This window comes from Lissotriton vulgaris, chromosome 3_1 (genome assembly GCF_964263255.1).
Source record: "Lissotriton vulgaris chromosome 3_1, aLisVul1.2, whole genome shotgun sequence".
NCBI classification, from domain to species: domain Eukaryota; kingdom Metazoa; phylum Chordata; class Amphibia; order Caudata; family Salamandridae; genus Lissotriton; species Lissotriton vulgaris.
Window position 1 is genome coordinate 1409546503 of NC_141689.1, and position 22606 is coordinate 1409569108.

At 48.0% G+C, this 22606-nt stretch overlaps 1 protein-coding gene across 4 annotated transcripts in view; it reads right to left on the reverse strand.

Annotated features, from left to right (window-relative positions):
* WDFY3 (WD repeat and FYVE domain containing 3) overlaps positions 1-22606 on the reverse strand; it is a 2050643-nt gene that overhangs the window by 684205 nt on the left and 1343832 nt on the right. For all 4 annotated transcript variants that reach the window (XM_086961876.1, XM_086961875.1, XM_086961873.1 and 1 more), the window contains one exon: positions 10070-10147. In XM_086961876.1, coding sequence (XP_086818002.1) covers positions 10070-10147 — 78 coding nt within the window. The remainder of the gene's footprint in view (positions 1-10069; positions 10148-22606) is intronic.

Consider the following 22606-nt stretch of genomic DNA (forward strand, 5'->3'; position numbering starts at 1 on the left):
CCACTCTGCACCCCTGCAATGGCTACGGCCTAACCCACTAGCAGCGTGCCTGTCGCCCAGAAACACCCCTAAAAGAGTAGAGAAGCGGAGGAGGAGAGATAAAAACACACTCCCGGACTCCCTTACCCCCCACCAGATGCGACCACCCCGGAACACAGTCAAAATAGAATGCAGCGAAATATACAATCAATCCGGGGAAGTATAATACACACCACCGACTCCCATACAATACAGGTCACAATCCCAGCAGCAAATTAAATTAAATTATTTTGCCGAACCCTAAAAAACACAAGTTAACCCTGGCCGGTACGATTCTTCACTAGAGCACTTATAACCCAGACCACAACAACAGTGAGAGAAGCAGAGCTTTCGTAAAAGTTCAAGTCATTACGAGCGAATCGAAGAAAGGATAAAAGTTCACGATATCCACAGGGCAAGCGAGGAAAAGCGTGGAAGAATAATGAGACTCTCTGATAGCCACTGGTAACCTTGTTGAGGCACTCAAGGTTGTCCATAGCGATGTTTAGCGGGATATGGCTCAAGCAGGGAAAGCTAACAATGTTCACGGTCGCGCGATCTGTCCTGTGTGGATCAGCAGCGCACACGGAATCCGGTTTCCGCACAGGGTCCTCAAAGTGGAGCATACAATGTTCCATGGATAGTACAGCTGGTTGAGATGATGCCGAAAAGTCGCAGTCCGGTCTCCGGCAGAGATTGTCCACTGTTGCCGACAGTACCTGGTAGTTGGCGATGATCTGTGAGTGGAGCGCTCCAATGGCCGCCATTACAGCATGTAGCGGTGGTGTGCCTTCTGTCCCCTCCATTTCCTCTCGCAAAGCGACAGAGCAGGATATGAACCCCGGAGGCCAACTACTCTGGGGTAGCAGGCACAACCGGAGCAGATAACAACAATGGGCGCCCTCACCTCACAATTTCTACACCTTTGCCGCTAATCAGGGCTCCCGTCCGTCACCCATGGGAGGCTTACGGTGTCTCCGGGCATCGGATACAGGGCCGCAGCAATCGAGGAATCACGCTGCAGCGTCTGCGATGTAGACAGGATACCAAATCGCCGTTAAAAACAAGTAAAGTGTGTCTCCATTCGGGAGACCGGACGAAGCCCAAAGTCCACAGCCGATGTTGTTCAACTCCAGCCCGGATGGGTTGGAAATCGAGGCCCCGGCTTCCACGCTGAGTTAGGCCGAGATTGAAACACGGTGTATCTTCGTCACCTGATGAGTTAAAAAGTTCGGGATTGCACCTTCAGAGTCAGTCACTCCTCGTGTACACGGGAGTCCGGTGTGAAAACAGGTTAACTTGCAGGATATACGAGCTGCTGGCGGAGGTCGGCGGAGCCGGGAGCTTATGCGGCCATCTTGCTTGCTAGCGTAGCTCCTCCTCATAAATGCCAAATTTTAATGTGTCCAACATTACCCCTAGCCCAACAGGGGGGCAGTCGCTTACTGTGTTGCTCAGTGAACATACGCTCAGTCAGCGTTACTTCCTCCTTAACGGGTACACATTCCAAAGCCAGATATGAACTGCCGCGAGCGACGAAAAGACGCCATAGACACAAACAGCGGACTCAAAGGACCGCTACGCTTCCATTCAGGATTGCATCCAGCGTTATGCCTAAACAACTCGACTGTTACCTGCAGGCTTAAAACTGCGCGCATGTGATACCAAGACTGGTATTGAATAATTAATAAATAAACGAACATTAACAAGTGACCAGCACCCCGACAAAGTAATGAGAGCCAAACAATATGAACAGAGGGAAAAACAAAAGAAAGTAGAAAAACTGAGAAAAGTACAAAGAGTCATAGAAAGTCAGTCACCACAAATGTAATGCTGCACACAAAGATGAGCAAGGTAATGTATAAACACGTGACCACAAACTTACATTTTTTGCCTGATTTGAAAACAGAATAACAATAACACAATCTCAATCATGGTAGATGGTGCAGCTAAAATGGTGCAGCTAACATGGTGCCACAAACAGTAAAACAATATGCTAATATGGGAAGTATATTCATGCACAAATTATAAAAAACAAGTGAATTCAATCTTGTCATTCAATCCACAAGGACTCATGGTATTCAAAAAGCGGATTCAAAATGTTTCTCTCTGTGCAAGAAATCTGGTAATGTCACCATACGGTAGTACTGACACCTTTTCTAGTACTGTAAAACGCAGCTAAACATGATTTCACATTGGCCGTACAGATCATACTTTTATGCTCAGTGAGTCTAATTTTTCCTTCCTAGATGTGCGTCCGACATATACGAGCCCACATGGGCACTTGTTGGAGTATATAACCATACTTGTGTTGCAATCAGATGTATGCCTGAGTTTTATTTGTTCACCAGTATGTGGGTGTGCAAACTTGTCATCAACAATCACTTTACTACAGTGACCGCAATTGTGGCACTTCCGCATGCCCAGATATAGAGAATTGCACCGGGACGGTGTTTTCTTATTCAAAAGTTATTTTAAATGTTTTGATCTGGCAAAGGCAAATATAGGACGACCAATGAAAACACCCTGAAAGTCATTTTCCTGTTCTATTTGCTGCCTGCTTATGTGATTTGCTTAACAGTTGCTCTCTGTCAAGATTACCAGCTCTCTGTTTTGCAGTCGCAATTACCTCAGCCGGATACCCTCTCTTCAAGTATGCCTGAGAGGCTTCCTCAATGCTTGCTCTTCCCTGGGATTCGCCCAGATACCACATACAGATAAGGTGTGGATCTGTCACGGACATTTGACGTGAACAGGAGGTATACGTTTTAAAGCCAGAAGGCATCACATACTGTTCCAGACGCGAAGCGTCAAAAAGGATCCTGAAAACAGGCAAGAGGAACCGCTTACTCCAGATCCGCGTTGCACCCGGAAAAGAAGGAAACTGACATCAGCGCGCCGGGAGGGACTTTTATGGCCTCGCTGACATCACGTACGTGGACGACGTCAGGACGGGGTCGTGTGAAGCTGTCCCCCGGCGTGCAGAGGTGCTGCTGCAACACATTTTCCTGATTCAGTCTGACGTCTGAGGATAATTCTAAGTTAAGGAATCTGCGGCTAGAAGCCCCTATCAGATATGAGGTGCACTCTGCAGAGAGTCCAGGCAAACACCAAAGTAATTACAGAGACACTAATGCCACCCCAAATGCTCACAAAATTGGGTAAGTACTTTTCGAGTTATGGATTTTTACAGTTTTCAAAAATGGACACTGAAAAGGCCAGCTGTACGACCATTTGATTTTGCACTTCTTTAATTGCGATTTTTACGACTCGCAAGTAGAGACTCGCAAAGTCAAATCCAGCGATTCACAAATGGGTCACAAATGTAACTGCCTGAATAATCTTCATGAGTCAGGTCGCAATTTGCGACCCACTAGGAATGGCTACAATCACAGGGATTGTGGCATGCTGGGGTCAGCAGACCAAAATATCTGTGATTGCTTTTTTTTCTTTAAGGAAAACTGACTGCATTACAAAAATGAAAAGTTTTCTTTTTGTTATTTAAGAGCAGGCAGTAGCTTGTGGGACCACTGCATGCTCTTAAAAAATATTTTCATCAAGTTCCATTTGACCCCTCTATGGAGTCGTAAATTATGAATGTTTTGAGCCCATTCTGGTCACAGAACATTGCGAGTGCTACTCTGTATTAGGAAGGGACCCCCTAAATACGTCCTTTCCTAATACTGAATGGCAAAAGCAAAATGTGATTGGGTAACAAGTTATTGAGTCGCATGTTGCCTTTTGTAAATGACAAAATGCATCTTTCCTGTCACAAATGGCCTTATGGGCCATTTGCAAGAAGTCAAATTCTTCGTACGTCAAGCCCTTAGTGCAATTTCTGGATCAGTAATGATATCCTATGGAGGAAATGCATATATAGCATTCAGGCAATTAGCAGCAATTTACGGAACTATTCTTCAGCACTTAAGGTGAGTATGGGGCAAGGTTTAAGGCCACACCAACAGATCACCTCGGGAGGCTCTGCCACGTCCAGTTTCAGAGGAGTGTCACAACGTCGGGTGTCCTATTCACTTCAAAGGGAGGACAGTAAGGTTACAAAGAGGCTGCAGGGACTGGGACCCAAGTCTGAGGGAACCCACGGGGGTTCGACCCTTGAGATCCTCAGGCACAGAGGAACACCTATGGTCCACTTCCCCTCAAGCTGTGTGGGTTCGGGTGCAGTGTCTTTTGGTGTCGGATCAGGTGCTGGGGTTTCTCGCAGTTGAAGAGGGGCCTGCAGAGAAAGGCTGTAGGCGGCGACTGGAAGTCCAGTGTGGGGAAACTCAAACTTGGCCTTAGCTCTTGTGGATCTGGGGACCCCGTTAGCACAGTCACCTCCCTTGGACTTGGGCTCTGGAAGGCGGGTTCATTGGTGCTTTGAGGCGTCTGGTGGCTGCAGTCTCAGACTCACTCTTTGACTTTGGTTCTGCTGCAGAGGGGCAAACAGGGTCGCTGGGCAACTCTCAATTGAGGTCTCACTATCCCTGCAGTCCTGCGAAGTGCAGGTCGGGCTTCCTCTGGATTGTTGTCCGGACTGGACAAAACAAGCTTTGGCTGCTGCAAGGGGTCCAGTACTCAAGGTGTTTGTGTTGTGCGGCTCCAGTCAGTCCTGGCATACCCATATTTGGGAGGAGGATGGATCTGACCTGTTGGAACACTGCTACCTCTTCCTGGGCGGCTGCTGCATTGATAGTCCCAGCAGACAGTAGGTCAGTGTACCAGGTCTTGCTTCTTTGGTGCCTAAGCTTGCATGGGAGTAGCTCCTCTACTCCAAGGGTGTTTCTTTGGCAATTTGCAATGCACTGGGAGCCCTCCTGGTTTCTTGATGTCTGCATAGCAGGATGAGCCAGTTACTCCACAAGGGTCGGGGTGCAGCTGGCAGGGTTGGTGCTAAGTCAATTGTGCTCCTCATTTCTCGGGTCAGCGGTATTCTTCTTTGTCCACTTCTTCTTTTGGTCTATAGAAATTTGATGTTCTGGTATCAGGGGGTCTCCTAAATACTCAATTTATAGGCGTTAAGGGGAATGAGGGGTAGTAGCCAAAGGGCTACTTACCCCTGGGGTCACTACACCCCCTAGATAAACACTTCCTTTGGGGAGAGGGCATCACCTTGCCTAAGAATTCCTAATTCCACCACATGCAAGATGGTTGAATCCTAAAATTGGTAATCACTTCAGGTATGGCGATCCCTAGAGGTGTGCCAAGCCTGGCAGTGTAACACGCCGCCTGCATAGCTAATTTCTCTCCTGTCCTGGCGCCAGATGGCTCAGGGCAAGGGGGGGGTCGGCCTCTTCTCATGTTAGGGAAGCCAGATTAGCATACCAAAGGCCCTTTGAAGCTCCCTGCCTTGAAATGCTAATTCGCAGGTCACCCTGTAGGAGGGAGCGTACACACACCCTCTCTACCTGAGCAGGCTTTTGTTGCTGACCTTCTGAGAGCAAAGGCCCTCACCCCTGGGGGTCTGAAACTCATCTATAGTGGCAGGCTGGCTAGGACCAGTCAGTCAGCACAACAATAGTTGGCAGGTTTTCAGGAGGGCACCTCTAAAGGTGTCCTCTGGGTGCATATATTAATAAATCCATAATTGAAATCAGTGTGGGTTTATTAACAGGAGGCGTTTGATGCCTAACACCATATTTTTCAGTGAAGCCATTGTGTAGCTGGAAACTTCATTTTGATCAATGCCAGTACATACCTTGCGAGGGCTTCAGTGCTCACCTGGAATATCTAGTAATAGAACTAGACATCAGAGGGGTCTATCTGTTTATGCAGATATGCCCTCACATAAAATATAATGCACCCTGCCTTAGGGCGCAAACGCCTGATATTGGGGTGACTTACGTTTATTAGATGTAGTGACTTTGGCATGACACACAGGAATGCGTCATGTCATGTTTTGACTCATGGTTTGCACCATGTCATAACCTGAAATAGCAGTCCGGGTGAAATTTGTATGTGGGTCTCTTAGGGTGGAATACGATATACTGCAGCCCTTAGGAACCCTCTTTAGTTCCCCTGCCCTAGGTACCTGGGGTACCCTCTAGTAGGGACTTACAAGGGGGCTAAAGTCCTTTGCCAAATGTAGCACAATTAGATGATACCTTGTTTTAGGGACAGAGAACTGGCACAGAGGTCTGGTTAGCAGGGCTCGGTGCCCTGTTAAAGATGAAAATCAGCAGCTAGTAACTAAAAAGGGGGCAAAAAGTGGTGAGACAACTTCAACAAAAAGCCCAGTCTCCTATAGAAGTGCCTTAATCAGTCTAAACCAGTGGATATCAGCCTTGGTGTATTCCATTCTTGTGGTTATTTTTAACTCCTCTGTGACAGCACAGACAGATACCAACCTTAAGCAAATCAGTCACAGCCACAGCTTTTTTATATTCCTACCTTTTGTCTGTGCTGTTCTACGTGGGTATTGATTGGTATGGCCAAGTCTGGGTCAGAAGCTTGCTGTGCCCAGAACTATTCCCCACTGTGACAGTCAATAAGAACGATGTTTGGAGATGCTTTTATTACCAGACACAATGGAACGTAGCTCAATGTTTGGGTGCTAAATTATTCCTTTTCAGGCAGGATCAACATTGATTTGCATATAATTGGTTCCTGTCTCTAGTGGCATACATTAGCATAAAATAATTGAATGCAACACTTCCTGGTGGGAAAATCCATCTCAATTTCCGTTCACCACTTTTTGCATTTCATACAGAAGAAATAAGATGGCTTCAATGAGGGCATTCACAGAGCAGTACGTGATCTAGGATTCCCCTATAGTCTCCCATTTCCCTATCTGTTTACCTTTGGAGTCTAATTTCAACTTCAGTCTGCAAAGAGGCAAATCCTATCTTTCAATATGACAACGCCCCATATTTGTAATAGACGAAAGTAAAAGTATTGTGTAGGATACAATATGAAGGTAAAACCACCTTCATCTTCTAAAATTAAGTGTACTTTTGTTAATAGTGCTGTTCCAAAACTTGTACTGTGCAGTTTGTTGAAGATTAAGGGCCTGGTTTAGAGTTTGGCGAAGGGATACCTTGTAGTAAACGTGACAGATATCCCGTCTGCCTTATTACAAATTCCATAGGATAAAATTATCTTTTAATGGCAGGTTAGATATCTGGAGTAACCCATCTCCCAGACTCGATCAAGCTCTTACCATTTTTAAAGCATGACAATCAGGCTCCTGACTGTTTAGGGTGATGCATTCATAAGAGGTCATGGCATCTCGTATTAAAACAAGTCTAACAGCTTAAAAAGCCAAGCACAGTCAATGTAATAAACTAGTGCTTTCTGACAGTCTTTAAAGTCCTTTGATAGAAAAACCAAGCACAATGGAACTGATCACAATTAAAAATAGATAAAAGAGTGAACTGCATTTTCTCTCAACTTGGTCCTCCAATATATGGATCTCACAATATTTCTTTACCCCTTTGCCCACTACTCAAAATTCCATCCATTCTCTAGAATTCTTCCCTCAATGACAAAGTAAAGCACCAAGATGCCCACGGGTGAGTTAGGTGCCATTTTAAATTTAATTAACATACCATAACATAGATAAAACTGTGATCAGTGAGGATGAGCTTCTACCCACTAAGAGCATGTAAATCATATAATTTTACACCATAGAATTTTCATATTGTTGAAGGCACTCAATCTTGGTTCGCAAATTGAGACCAGCCTGCATGAGGGATCAATTTTTTTTCTTCAGGCCTTTCATATGAGACTCTACTGCAGTCAACTTATCCTTACGTTTTGCATAACTTTGGTCTTTCTTCTAGTGTGCAGCAAGTGTATTCTGCTCTTTAGCCAAGGTGTCTGCTACTGCTCCTCCTAACCTGCATCAACCGCCTCGTGTGTCCCCCAAGACCCACAAAATCAGGAAAGTGTTGGAAGGTAAGAGTATCCCATAGTATAGAGCATGCTAATTTGAGTTCCATGTTAACAGCATTGCACCACTTACCAAGATATGTAACAGTCACATATTCAGTCACTGAGGAAGCAGGAAGACACACCATTAATACAAGCTTCAGGATTACAGAGCCAGTGATATTTTGCTTCTACTGCAGTTATTACTGCTGTATAACAATAAAATATCACCACATTTTACCACTTTTCTGTTTAGTAATGCATGTCTTCATCCAGTTCTGCCAGAATAACTCAAAGATGTTTGAATTATGACTAAAAGCTCAAGTTGCCAGTAAATTGTTAGGGAATATGTTTGCGAATCGTGTGCCTAAACACAATCAGTTGTGTATTATTCATTACCTGCTCTTAACATAATGCTGCAGTTGTCTTACGAATGTACTAGATGTTTGTTGCCTAGTAATTGACCCTATATACGGATGAAGACTTATCAATATCAGGATCTGCAGACTACCGGAAAGAACAATAAATGATTTTGTGCAGTCTTCCAAGTGAAACTGACTTACTATGCGCTCGGTTTTGAGACAGACTGCATCTTTTTCTTCGTAGCGTATCATTTTTCAGTATTATGTACCTCTAAAATTCTAATGAATATAACAATAAGGGTATATAAGGTCAGAGTATAAAAGATAAATGCTTTCATTTTTTGTTGCGATTTTCACAAAACACAAGCATATGGCAATAGTGACCCCCAGGTTTTCACAAAAAAAAGATTCACCTCACTGATAAGGTCCAAATAGGCTACGAGTCTCGGATTCACTTTATTTCTGGCTGAAAGGTCCTGGCCTGGAAGTTCGGGATGGACGGTTCTCATTGAAACAGGGCCAAGGATAATTTTAATACAGCTTGTCTCTGTCTCGAGTTGCACAGTGGGCACAAAATAATAAACCGGAATGTGGTCCTGAGTAATACTTATTATGTGAGGGTTAGCCATAAACTAAAAAACTTTGAAAAGCAGGTGTATCTCCGTTGCTGTCTGCTGCTCTGGAGGACTGCTTTGCTTGTGAAGAGGCTGAAGACATCACTAACAAGCTAAACATTCGATATACAGTATTTGAAAAACATTAACAATGCAAATTAGAACTAAAAATTGACCCCCAACTCCTCACCTAGGTCTTAAACATTCCGGATGCACTCATGATTCGGAAATATATGAAGGCAAGGGGCACCTAGGAACCATTCAACTATGGTCGGTGACAGTCTCTTATGTGGGTGATCCTCATTAAGGGCTCGACATACTAAGACCCATTCACAAACGCTGACTGTTTTGCAAATGAATATGTAATTCTTTTATACAACCTACGTACTAATAGGTTGCATTGCATATTGTATACTTGCAGGGGGTTGCCAATCGACCTGTCCACTGAATATTAATTACAAAGCTTACAATTTTGGAACACATTGGAGGACGCATGCAGTGCTCCCCCCCACCCCATATCGATGCCCGTTTCGTCAAGACGTCCCAAAAGGATTCCCAAAGTGGTAGCTATACCACCAAAGATGTAAACTATAAAAAATAAGCTTTCTTGGGGCATAGTTTTAGGCATTTATAATTTGTAATGGAATCCAGGCTTGAAGACTACTTATTTACACTGCTCTAACTACGATGTATATTTTACGGACCTAAATACGGTCTTCTTGTAGACTTGCACAACTCCTGTTATGCATTCCATCATTTACTGCTGACTCCCTATAAACAGCCAACATTTTCAAGTCTACAGCATATTTCATCAACTTTAAATCCCGCTCCAACACTATTGTAACATTTAACTTTTTTGTACACTATTTCTATCGTCAACGTATCTATACATTCACCCTAAATTTACTCATTGTCTACTTTTCTATATTTTACCCTCTTTTGCTCCCACTATTGTTTAACCAACAATTTAAATTACCTCTGCTGTACTGCACTCAGTCACTTTTCAGGGAATCGGCATGGCTACAGCAAAATGACTAAAATAAATTAAATAAGCGGAGCAGGAGATGCCATTGTTTTGTATCTGTTTTAAAAGAAGGCCTTACAAAGCTTGTAAACATTTATTCTCATCATCCATGCGATCTGTGAGGGTAGGGAACAGAAAATAAATGCCAACACTAAAAGACAATTAAACTCATCATCCAAATTTACCTCATAGTGCTCTTTGTACTGCATATCCACTAAGTCCCGAACCACTGCGACGTGAGTAAACATCCACTGAGAAATTTCCTGTAAAAGTAGGGGAAAATGGCACCACACAAAATTAAGTTCAGAGTAATGATCAAGTCTACGAAAAATGTTGGGTCAGTACCAGCCATCCATAGAAATGCTGCAATATAAACATTCCAGGAACCACTTTGACACGGTTCTCATACATTTCAAAACTATAAGAATTTTAGTATGTGGAAAATGTTGGACACTGCTCAGTATGTCAGGTAGAATAACCAGCATTAATGAACAAGTTACTTACCTTCTGTAACAATGTATCTGTAAGAGACATATGTTAGTTATAGATTCCTTACCTTAGAATTACCCCTAGGTGTCAGACTGGATCTGGAGAATTTCTCTCATAGCAGTACCCCGCGCGATGGTAGGTGGCGTTGGTCGACTCTGCGTCAGTCATCTGCGTTGTGGTCGCTGGTATGACGTTGCGGTGTCTACTTAGACGCGCCTGCGCGCTGACATCAGTTCTGACACGACTTTTCAGGCCAGAAGCGCAGAGCCATGCAAGACACTGACCACTGGTGCACATAACTAGGACCCTGGAAGGAAGTCCCTTTCCCTAGAAGACAATTCGCAGAACGGGAAGGATGGGTGGATCAGTAAGGAATCTATAACTAACATATGTCTCTTACAGATACATTGTGACCGAAGGTAAGTAACTTGTTCATCTGAAGGATACTATTATTTATAGATTCCTTATCTTAGAGTAGATACCCGAGCAATGCCAACCTCAAAGGTGTATCTGGGAACTAAGTTCCCACCAGAAAAACCTGGAGAAAAGAATGGCCAAAAAAGCCGTCTCACTGGACTTGCCTGTCTAGGCAATGATGTGTAGTAAACGTGTACAGAGATGCCTATGTGGCCGTCTGACAGATGTCAATGAGTGAGACTCCAAGTCTCAGGGCAGTAGTACCTCTTGTAGCCCTAGTGGAATGGGTACGAAGCCCCACTGGAGCTTCCTTTTTCGATAGGGAATAGCAGATTTCAATGCATAGGACAACCTATTGAGAGATGGTATGTTTTCGCACAGCCCGACCTTTCTCAGCGAAAACACAGCCAACACAGAGTTGATGGTCCACCCGGAAATCCTTTGTGCGGTCGAGATAGAAAACAGCGCACGTTTTGAGTGCAGATGGTGGATTCTCTCCTCCTCCTTTCAAGGCTGCGGAGGTGGGACGATGGTGGGCAAAGTGATGGTCTGTCCTATATGGAAAGAGGTAACCACTTTGGGAAGAAAAGAGGGCCACGTGCAGAGGACCACTTTGTCCAGATGAACAGCCAGAAAAGGAGGTTTGGAGGATAAAGCTTGAAGCTCGCTCACTCGCTCTGCGAGTAGAGGTGATGGCAACAAGGAAAGCTGTATTCAGAGTGAGGAGCCTGAGAGGACAGTTGTGAAGAAGCTTGAAGGGAGCGCACATAAGATAGGTTAACACTAGGTTCAAGTCCCACTGGGGCATTATGAAAGGAGAAGGTTGAAAGAGATGAGTAATGCCCTTCAGAAATCAATTTACAATAGGGGCCTTGAAAAGAGAAGGCTGATCGGGAAGGTAAAGAAAGCCAGATAAGGCTGAAAGGTAGCCCTTAAGATGCCCAGGGCAGAGCCCTGCTGTGCTTAAGAAAGTATATACAGAAGAAGCTCCTAAAGAGGGGCAGAAAGGGCATCCACAGCCTTTGCTGTGCACCATGCATCAAAACGTATTCCATCTACAGGCGTATACCTTTTTAGTGGAGGGACACCTGGCTGCCATGATGACATTACAGACTTCAGGAGGAAGGTCAAAAGCGGTCAACTGTCGCCGCTCAATCTCCATGCAAAGAGATGGAGCCTGGACAGGTTCGGGTGGAGGACCGTCCCCTGCTGCTGCGAAAGAAGATCCTCCTGAAGAGGCAGTCTGATCCGAGGATTGATGGCCAAGCGCAAGAGCTCGGGCTACCAGACTCTTCGTGCCCAGTCCGGAGCCACAGAATACCTTGGGCCCGGTCGCGCATGACCTTCTTCAGCACTCTGGGCAGAAGTGGTACAGGCGAAAAAGCGTACAGGAGACCGCAGTTCCACTCGTGACGAAAAGCGTTACCGAGGGAGTGCCACCTTGGAAATTCCTACGTGCACAACTGCTGACACTGCGCGTTCTCTTCGGTGGCGAACAGATCTACCCAAGGCTCTCCCCACTGCAGAAAGAGACCTTGCACCACCTCCGAGTGAAGACGCCATTTGTGATCCATCATGAACGGACGGCTGAGTTCGTCCGCCCTGGCGTTCAAAGAACCTGCCAAGTGTTGAACCACTAGAGATATGCCCTGATGTTCCAGCCATGTTGAAAGGTGAAGAGCCTCTCGACATAGGGTCCACGACCCCACCCTGCCCTGTTTATTGCAGTACCACATGGTGGTGGTGTTGTCTATGAACACCTGCACTACTCTTCCTTTGATTGAAGGAAGGAATGCTTTAAGTGCAAGACGAATCACCCTGAGCTCCAAAAGGTTGATGGGGAGACCGGACTCCGCTTGACACCAGAGACCTTTCATCTCCGCCTCTCCCAGGGGGCCGTCCCATCTCAGGAATGCAGCATCCGTCACCACTGTAAGCTCCGGTTGGGGAAGGGAGAGGGATCTGCCGCTGACCCAATCTTGGCTCATGAGCCACCATTGCAACTGACGTGCAGTCCCCTCTGAGATCTGGATGACATTGGAAAGATTCCACTGATGCTGCACCCACTGGAACTTCAGGTCCCACTGCAGCGACCGCATATGCCACCTGGCATGATCCATCAGCAGGATGCAGGAGGCCATGAGGCCCAGCAGCGTCAGGGTCAATCTCACCGAAATCCGGGAGAGAGGCTGAAACATCGGTATCATAGCCCGAATATCCCAGACTCTCTGCTCGGGAGGATGTGCCTGAAACTGCACTGTAACCAGAACTGCTCCAATGAAAAGGTGTGACTTTGGCACGTTGACAGTGAACCCCAGTGAGTGCCGGAGGTCCGCTGTAGTCTGCAGGTGGGGAGACGACAGTCTGGGGCGAGCACAGCTTCAACAGCCAATCATTGAGATAGGGAAACACTGGAACCCATGATCTGCGCAGATGAGCTGCGACCACCACCATCACTTTCGTGAACACCCGAGGGGCGCTTGTAAGGCCCAAGGGGAGCAAGGTGAACCGAAAATGCTCGTGGCCTACTGTGAACTGTAGGTAACAGCTGTGGGCTGGCAACACTGGGATATGGAAATATGAGTCCTGCAAGTCCAACGCTACAATCCAGTCTCTGGTGTCGAAGGCAGACAGGACCTGAGCCAACGTCAGAATCTAGAACTCCTTCCGGAGGAAGAGGTTGAGGGCCCTGAGGTCTAAGATAGGACACATGCCTTTGTCCTTCCTGGGTAGCAGAAAGTAGTGGGAATAGCAACCACGACCTACTTCCGGCACAGGGACCCTTTCAATAGCTTCCTTGGACAAGAGAGCTGCATCTTCCTGGCAGAGAAAAGCCAAGTGATCCTCTAACATGCGATGGAATGATGGAGGGAGGGATAGTCTCAAAGGGGAGGGAGTAGCCCCTTCGGACTATCTGCAAAACCCACTTGTCTGATGTGATGTTTTGCCAGAGGGTGAGGTGATGATGAATCCTACTTGAAACAATGGGGCAACCTCTCACCCCATTTCCGGATGCACAGCTATAATGGAAACATTTCAATAATGCAACATTTTAGGTTTAAAGTATTTTATTGAAAGGGTACAGAAGCAAAAAGGAGAACCAGTCATGCAATTGAACCAATGCTTGTTCCAAGGAGCCCATTTGAAAGTAATGCTCAAGTTCCCCAGCCTCACAGGGGGCCCCTCTAGGTTTCGCTCCCGTGTGCGTAGCTGCAGTGAAGAACAAAAATCAAAAAACAAGCCCTCCATACCCTTCCCTTTTCAATGAAACAACCCCTCCAACTCCCACCCTTGCCCTACCCTCCCCACCCTCCCTCCCGTCCCCCCCCGTCCAGTGCCTTATGTTTATAGTGTGTATACTCTCACCCCTGTCCCTTCTCTCCTTCTCCGTCTGGTGTAAAAAAAAAAAAAACCCTTAGACCGTGTGCTCTATCGGTGGTGTGAGTCTCAGCAGCCTCAGGTATCTCGGGCATGTAAGTTCTTTGAATTCTGTAGCTAGGAGTGCATGAAAAGGTTGCCACAGCTCCTCAAATGGTTCCACCTCCCCGGCCAGCATGAGTGATAGTTTTTCCATGCCCAGGACATGCCACAACCTGTGTAGCCAACCCGTAATAGAAGGAATAGTGGTCGTGCGCCAATGTATTAGGATATTTTGACCCGCTGAGCCCAGTGCTATAGCAATCTGCCTACCCCTGCGGGATTTCAATGGATACATTAAGCCATTAGGGAGACCAAGCAGGACATAAGCCGGAAAGCGGGGCATCTCAATTCCAAAACGAGCATCAATCTCATCAATCACCTCTTTCCAATAGGGAAAGTGGGCACTCCCATAAGATATGTGTCAATGTGCCTTTATGCCCACACTCGCGCCAGCAGGTGTTCTCTATGTGCCGATTCATCTCATGTAGCCGTTCCGGGGTATGGTACCAATAAGTAGATACCTTGGTAAATGTTTTGGTAAGGCCGACGTGATAGGCGGAGTGTCTCGCTCGGTACGAAATATGGTCCCATTCCCTATGGCTAAGTGTCCTACCCAATTCCCTGCTCCACCGCTCTCTGCCAGGGATATAAAAGTGGGAAGGAGGGGGCTGTAACATTTTATAGAGACCTGTAATGAGTTTAGCGTCCGACGAGCGCGTCGCCAGCCATTTCTCATATGGTAGCAGTTTCCTGTCTGCCGACTCCTTCACTTGTGGCTGTAGGGCCCAATGTCGTACCTGCTAGTATGGCATTTTATCTGTTTCGGCCATCTGATAGCTCTCTTTGAGGCTCTGAAGGGGAAGGACCCCCTCTTCACCAGGTGAAAGAGTGCCCTGCAACCATTCGTCCGCCAGTGCGCAAAGGCTCCCGGTTCCATCCCCGGTGTAAAGTCCTGGTTGTCCACAATAGGTGTGAACGGAGAGGGGAACGTGGTGAGATCAAATTGCTTGTTGGTAGCATCCCATATTTTCAGCGGAACCCTTGTGACATAAGACGCGTATAGATTCGGAGGGCAGTGTGATCTACGCAGGAACGGTACTTCCTGTAAAGGGCGCCCCGCAACCGCCATGTCCTGGAATAGCCAGTGCTTGTCCGACTCCCACCTGCTCCACTCAACCAGGTACCGCAACTGTGACTCCTGAAAATATTTTCGAAGGTCTGGGATGCCCAGTCCCACTGACTCCGGCGCTAAGGTAGTCAGGGTCCGCTTCATCCGGGGTTTACGGCCTTGCCAAACAAAGCGGGACACGTCTGCCTGCGTCTGCTGAATCCAGCCCCTGGGGGGTTGTAGCGGGAAAGCTCGGAATAAGTACAGAATCTGGGGTAAGACAGTCATCTTGATCGCCGCTATCCTGCCAAGCCAGGATATTGTGCCCTTGCTCCATCTCCCCAGTTCCTCCTTGATCTTCTTGCTCAGAGCCGCATAATTAACAGTCACCGTCGCCTGCAGTGTGGGCACCAGCAAGATACCCAAGTACTGTACTTGGTGTTGTGACCAAAGCATGGGAAAAAGCCCCTGCAACTCCCGTCTCGTTGCGGGCGTCAGGGAGATGTCCAGCGCTGTAGACTTCCCCATGTTCATCCTAAATCCCGCCACCCTCGAGAAGGCCTCGAGTTAGTCTATACACGCGGGCAAAGCCCGTCTCGGGTCCTCCAGTGTTAGAATCACGTCATCCGCATAAAGGCTGACTGTGTGGACATAACCCCCCATTCTCACACCCGTCGCATCTGGGTTCTGTTGTACTTTCTGGGCAAAGGGCTCAATGTAAAGAGCGAAGAGGAGAGGGGACAGCGGGCACCCCTGTCTTGTGCCGCGTTCGATGGTAAACCGCTTAGAGCTACAGCCGTTCACTCGCACCGCTGCCGACGGAAACTTGTAGCAATTAAACACCATAGACCGAAATTTCTCCCCTATGCCCATTCTCTCCATCACCCGTTCTAGATATGGCCAGTGCACTCGATCAAACGCTTTTTCAGCATCGACCGACAGCAACATCCTCTCTCCAGGGATCCGGGAGGCCTTTTCCAAAATGTGAACTACTCTCTTGGTATTATCTACGGTCTGTCTTCCAGGCACAAAGCCGGCCTGGTCCGGCTCCACTAAACCTGGGAGGTTCTGCGCTAATCTCGCTGCAAGGATCCCTGTGTAGATTTTGAGGTCAACATTTAAGAGGGAGATCGGCCGGTATGAGCTGCACTGAGCCCTGTCCTTCCCCGGCTTAGGTATGACCGACACCGTGGCTTGTAAGAGATCCGGTGGAATTGCCCCAGGGGTGGAGAAGGAGTTAAACAGCTTGGTTAAAATGGGCGCCAATGTGGTGCTGAACGTTCTGTAAAAAAGAGTGGTATAGCCGTCTGGGCCCGGGGCTTTCCCATGCTTAAGTCTAGAGATGGCAGCAATAACCTCCTCGATCCGTATCTCTCGTTCTAAATACTCCGCTTGCGTTGGTGCTAGGGATGAGAGGGTCACCGTGTCTAAATAGGCATCCGGTTCCCGCATCCGCGAACTCTCCTCCGCGTACAGTTCAGAGTAGAATTGGGGGAAGGCATCAGCTATCTCAGCGTCGTCGGTGACTGTCAGCCCGGCACCAACCGCAATTTCCTTTACCCGACGACATTGGTGTGCAACCCTGAGTTTGTTCGCCAATAAACGACCGCATCGGTCACCTCCCGTGTAATACGCATGTTTCAGACGTAACGCCGCGTATTCCGCTATGTCCGAGTCCAGGATCGACAGGAGTTTCCTCGCTGCCTTCAGCTGCCTCCAAATCCTGGGGGCCCGGTGCGGCGGTGTACCTGTTCAAGTTCCCTGACTTTTTGCGTCAGTTCTTCCCGTTTCAGCCGCCTATCTTTGTTTTCTGCCGAAGAGATCGCGATGAACTCTCCCCTCAGTACTGCCTTAAGTGCTGCCCATTGGGTCGCCAATTGAGTGTCGGAGTTATCATTATGCGACTGAAAGTCCCCCATTGACTCTATTATGCGTTTCACTACCGTCTTTTTGTGCAGGAGAGGGTCTCGAAGGCGCCAGACTCCGCGACGAGCCGGGTCCGACGGGAGAGCAAAGGTCCCAGAAACCGGCACGTGATCCGAGAGAGAAAGGACACCTATTTCAGACGCCGTGGCTAGATCGCGGACCGGACCGGTGACCATGAGATAGTCTAGTCTGGCATATGTCTTGTGTGCATGTGAGTAGTAGGAGTAGTCCCTAACTAAGGCATGAAGCCGACGCCAAAGATCATGAAGATCCAAGTCAGCCAGTTGTGTCTTCCCTGTTTGCGACAATTCCCCAGTTTGCGGGTGACGCTGAGCCGACCTATCCACCGACGAATCAAACACCATGTTCAAATCCCCCCCTAGGATAATGTGTCTGTCAGGTGACGCCGTGACGTCCACTAATGCAGAGTGAAGGAAGCGCTCCTGATGCTCGTTCGGGCTGTAGAGTGTCCCAATAGTAAACGGCAAGGCCCCCAGCTTGAATCTATAGGCTAGAAGTCTCTCTTTCTGTTCCGTGAATTTGTGCAACACTTCCCCCCTAAAGGACTTGGACACTAGGATCGCTACCCCAGCTGTTTTAGTAGTGTTGGAGGAGAAGAACTGTGTGGGGAAGTATTTGTATTTGTATTTGTATTTGTATTTGTGGGGGTATTTGTAAAGCGCGGCGTTCGCTCCGGAAGGAGCATCTTGGCGCTAAGTGTTCTTGATGGCCGGTCTGGGAGACAGAGCGGGATTAGATGGCTGCTCTAGTGAGATCATCGGGAAAGCTGAAGATCCAAGTCTTCAGAGCCTTTCTAAATGGTTTTTCTTGTGTTATTTGCCTGAGGTGTTTGGGCAAATTGTTCCATGCCTTGGTGGCTAGGTGGCTTAAGGTTTTACCTCCTTTCGTCTTCAGATTGTACTTTGCAGGCAGGATGAGGTTGTCCTGTGACGAACGGAGAGATCGTCTGGGGGTGTAGTGGGGAAAACGTTTGTGGAGGTATTTTGGCCCGGATTTGTTGAAAGCTCTGAAAGCGGTGATTAGAATCTTAAATAGAATTCTCTTGTGGAGAGGTAGCCAGTGTAAGGAAAGAAGGGCTGCGGAGGTGGAAGCTCTTCGGGGCAGTTTGAGTACAAGTCGAGCAGCTGTATTTAGCACGCTCTGGAGTTTAGCGAGAGTGCTCTTTTTTGTCCCTGCCAGTAAGCCGTTGCAGTAATCTAATCGGGAGATTATAAGGGCAACTGTTACGCTCTTTCTGGCGTCGAGAGGGAGGAAGTTAAAGAACTTTCTTAGGGATCTTATTGTCCCGAAGCATTTGCCGGCTACAGTCTTAGCATGGTGGTCAAATGAGAGATCTGAGTCGAAAATGACGCCTAGATTCCTGGCTGTGGTTACAGTTTGGGGGGGGGCGATTGAGTCGTCAGGCCACCAGAGGGCTGGGCAGAAGGGGGTATTCTTGCCGATAGGGAGAATCTCCGTTTTATTTGAGTTACACTTCAAATGATTTGCATTCATCCAATGGAAGACTTTCGTTAGGCAGTTCTTAAGGTTGAGTTCTGCGCTGGTGGAACTACCATCCAGAGGCACGATGAGCTGGGTGTCATCGGCGTAGGAGGTTACAGGAATTCCAAAGGATTCAATCAGGGACAGGAGGGGAATGAGGTAGATGTTGAAAAGGAGGGGACTTAGGATCGAACCCTGCGGGACACCTGAGAAAATTGTTTTCTCTTTTGAGTGAAAAGGGCCCAGAGCGACAGTCTGAGATCGGTTAGCCAGGAATGATTTTAACCAGGCTAGAGCCTGATCTGAGATCCCTATGTTCCTCAGTCTACTGATGAGGATGGAATGGGAAATGGTGTCGAACGCCGCGGTCAGGTCGAGAAGGATGAGGATTGAATTTTTTCGCTGATCTTGTAGCAGTTTGATCGTGTCTGATAGTTCTATCAGTGCTGTTTCCGTCGAATGTTTGGGCCGGAAACCAGACTGCTGCGGATGGAGAATATTATTTACTTCCAGGTAGTGTCTGAGTTCTCTGTAGACCAATTGCTCGGTTATTTTTCCTAAAGCTGGGAGTAGTGAAATCGGGCGAAGATTGGTCAAGTCAGACGGTGGTTTATTAGCCTTTTTCATCAGAGGCTTGACAATTCCTTTCTTCCACCGGGGGGGGACAATTCCTGTGTTAAGCGACGAATTGACTATGTCGTTAATTACTGGGTTGATCACGTCGATGATTTGGTGAAGGATTTTGGGGGGACAGGGATCGGAGGGGGAGCCTGATTTACAGGCCAGGATGACTTCTCTAGTTTGCGCAAGAGTTACAGGGGAGAAACTGCTCAAGTTTCCGGGAAGGGAGTCCGAGGGAGGGGGGAGTGGGGAGGTACAGAAAGGAGAAAAATTGCTTTGAATGGAGACAATTTTCTCTTCAAAAAAGTCGGAAATTTTATCGCATAAGTCCTGTGATGGAGGTATTTCAGGTTGCAGAGTTTTGGGATGGGTGAATGACTTTACTATGGAAAACAGGGTCTTTTGTTTTTGGTGGGATTCTTTGATGGCGTTCACATAGTAGGACTTCTTGGCTGATTTAATACTCGAAAGATAAGATTTTCTTGTTTGAGTGTATAAGAGACGATCGTCAATGTCATAGGACTTACGCCATTTCCGCTCTGCTTTCCTACAGAGTAGGTGAGAGGTGGCCAGTTCGGGAGTGAACCAGGGGGCATTGCTTTTGAATTTTTTATGAGAAGTGCCTTGACGTTTGGGGGGGTTTCTGGTTGTCATTTCCTGTGTGAGCCAATTGTAAAAGAGGTCGGCGTCGATTTCTACATCTCCGGACAGAGTAGGGGTATGGGATTGATCCATAGGTTTAAGAGTCAAGCTTTCTTGGACTTTTTTCCAGTTGATGGAATTGGGGGCGCGTGAGTTAGTGTTGTTACGAGAGGGGGAACGCACACTGTGGATATGAAACAAGATCAAGCTGTGGTCAGTCCAGATCTGAGGGAGTGGGGGTAGGGTGATGAGGGAAGAGAGATTGGTGCATACAGCATCTAGGGTATGACCAAGCAGGTGGGTGGGCTGTGAGATTAGTTGTTGGAGATTAAACATTTCTAGTGTTTGGAGGAAATTGATGGCTTGGGTATCAGATTTGGAATCGAGATGTAGGTTGAAATCCCCGAGTAAGGTGAAGTGGGGATATCGGAGAAGAAAGTGGCCCAGGGAGTCGCACAGTGAATCAAGAAATTCGGTGGCGTTACCGGGTGGGCGGTAAATGAGGCCACCAGAGAAGGAGGTTTGCTCGTTCAATTTGATTGAGAAACCTAGCCCTTCCGTGTTTTTTAGGGGTTCTAGGTTGAAGGTGTGGCATGGGAAGGTGTTCCTAAGTATTATGGCGACACCTCCTCCTCTGCCTTTTGGTCTGTCCTGCCTGAAGAATGAGTAGCCTTGAGGTAGGGAAACGGCGATGTCAGGATTGCTATCTTCGGTTAACCAAGTTTCGGTTATCAGTAGGCAGTCCAGGTCTGAGTCGCAGATGAGGTCGTGGATGTCTTGATTATGCTTGCACATAGAGCGTGCGTTAATCAGACCTCCTTTAAAGAGCGTTGGTGTGGCCTTGGTGTGCGATAGGGGAGTGGATATGGAGGCTGGATAATTAGCGGTCGTCCAGTTACAATTTTTACAGCTGAAGGTGTCCGCAGACTTTGTTAGATCGAGTATACAGGGGCAGTGTTTGCCCCCCTGTAACCGATGGAGTTCATCGGGGAGATATCTAATGATAGACGAGGTTTGCGCAGAGTTTCGTGCGCTGGGCGCGGTCTTGGCGCGGACGGGCGCAGACGGGCTTGCCTTAGGCGCGCCTTCGGCGCGCAGACGGCGCTCCCGCTGCGCTCGTCCGCTGCGCTTGGTTGGTCGACACATTTGTAGTGGTCGGTGGGCGTGGCCTCGCAGTGGGCGTGGCTCCGCTTTTTGGCGCGCTGGCGCTGTTGTGCTTGCCTGAAGGGCGGGGATCTGTGTGAGCGCGAAGAGGCAGCGCTACAAACACAGGTGAGACAGAGCGTTTTCAGTGCGGTTTTAAAAGCGAGTAAATTGTGGCAATTTTTAAAAACAAAGTACAGTGAGCTAAACCTCCGGCTTTCCGCCTCAGAGGGTATCAAGAATGGCAGTCGTTGCGCTTTCCAAGCGTTTTTGTAGTGGTCGGTGGGCGTGGCCTCGCAGTGGGCGTGGCTCCGCTTTTTGGCGCGCTGGCGCTGTTGTGCTTGCCTGAAGGGCGGGGATCTGTGTGAGCGCGAAGAGGCAGCGCTACAAACACAGGTGAGACAGAACGTTTTCAGTGCGGTTTTAAAAGCGAGTAAATTGTGGCAATTTTAAAAACAAAGTACAGTGAGCTAAACCTCCGGCTTTCCGCCTCAGAGGGTATCAAGAATGGCAGTCGTTGCGCTTTCCAAGCGTTTTTGTAGTGGTCGGTGGGCGTGGCCTCGCAGTGGGCGTGGCTCCGCTTTTTGGCGCGCTGGCGCTGTTGTGCTTGCCTGAAGGGCGGGGATCTGTGTGAGCGCGAAGAGGCAGCGCTACAAACACAGGTGAGACAGAGCGTTTTCAGTGCGATTTTAAAAGCGAGTAAATTGTGGCAATTTTAAAAACAAAGTACAGTGAGCTAAACCTCCGGCTTTCCGCCTCAGAGGGTATCAAGAATGGCAGTCGTTGCGCTTTCCAAGCGTTTTTGTAGTGGTCGGTGGGCGTGGCCTCGCAGTGGGCGTGGCTCCGCTTTTTGGCGCGCTGGCGCTGTTGTGCTTGCCTGAAGGGCGGGGATCTGTGTGAGCGCGAAGAGGCAGCGCTACAAACACAGGTGAGACAGAACGTTTTCAGTGCGGTTTTAAAAGCGAGTAAATTGTGGCAATTTTAAAAACAAAGTACAGTGAGCTAAACCTCCGGCTTTCCGCCTCAGAGGGTATCAAGAATGGCGGGACTGCAACCTATGGCAGTCACGTGTTAGTAAGTGAGTCTCCTGGAGAAGACAGATGTCTGCTTGCGTGCCCTCTAGCAATGACAGGATCGCTTTTCTCTTTGTAGGATTGTCAAGCCCCTTGACGTTTAGGGTCACAACTTTGAGGTCCGCCATACATGAGCAAGACAATGTTGCAAAAGCAGCGGATCAGGGTCACCGAGCAATAGACCATCAGCCAAACTGACCTGAGAGCCCCGACAGGGCGGTGCGGATGCATCAAGAGCACTGGACGGGACTTTCCCGAACCCCCCCTACACCCAACTCCCTGGTCCCCCAACCCCCAACTCCCCACCTCCCATTACCCCAACTCGCCCCCCAAACTACCCCTTCCCTTCCCCCCTCTCCAAACCCCCCAGAATCCCGGTA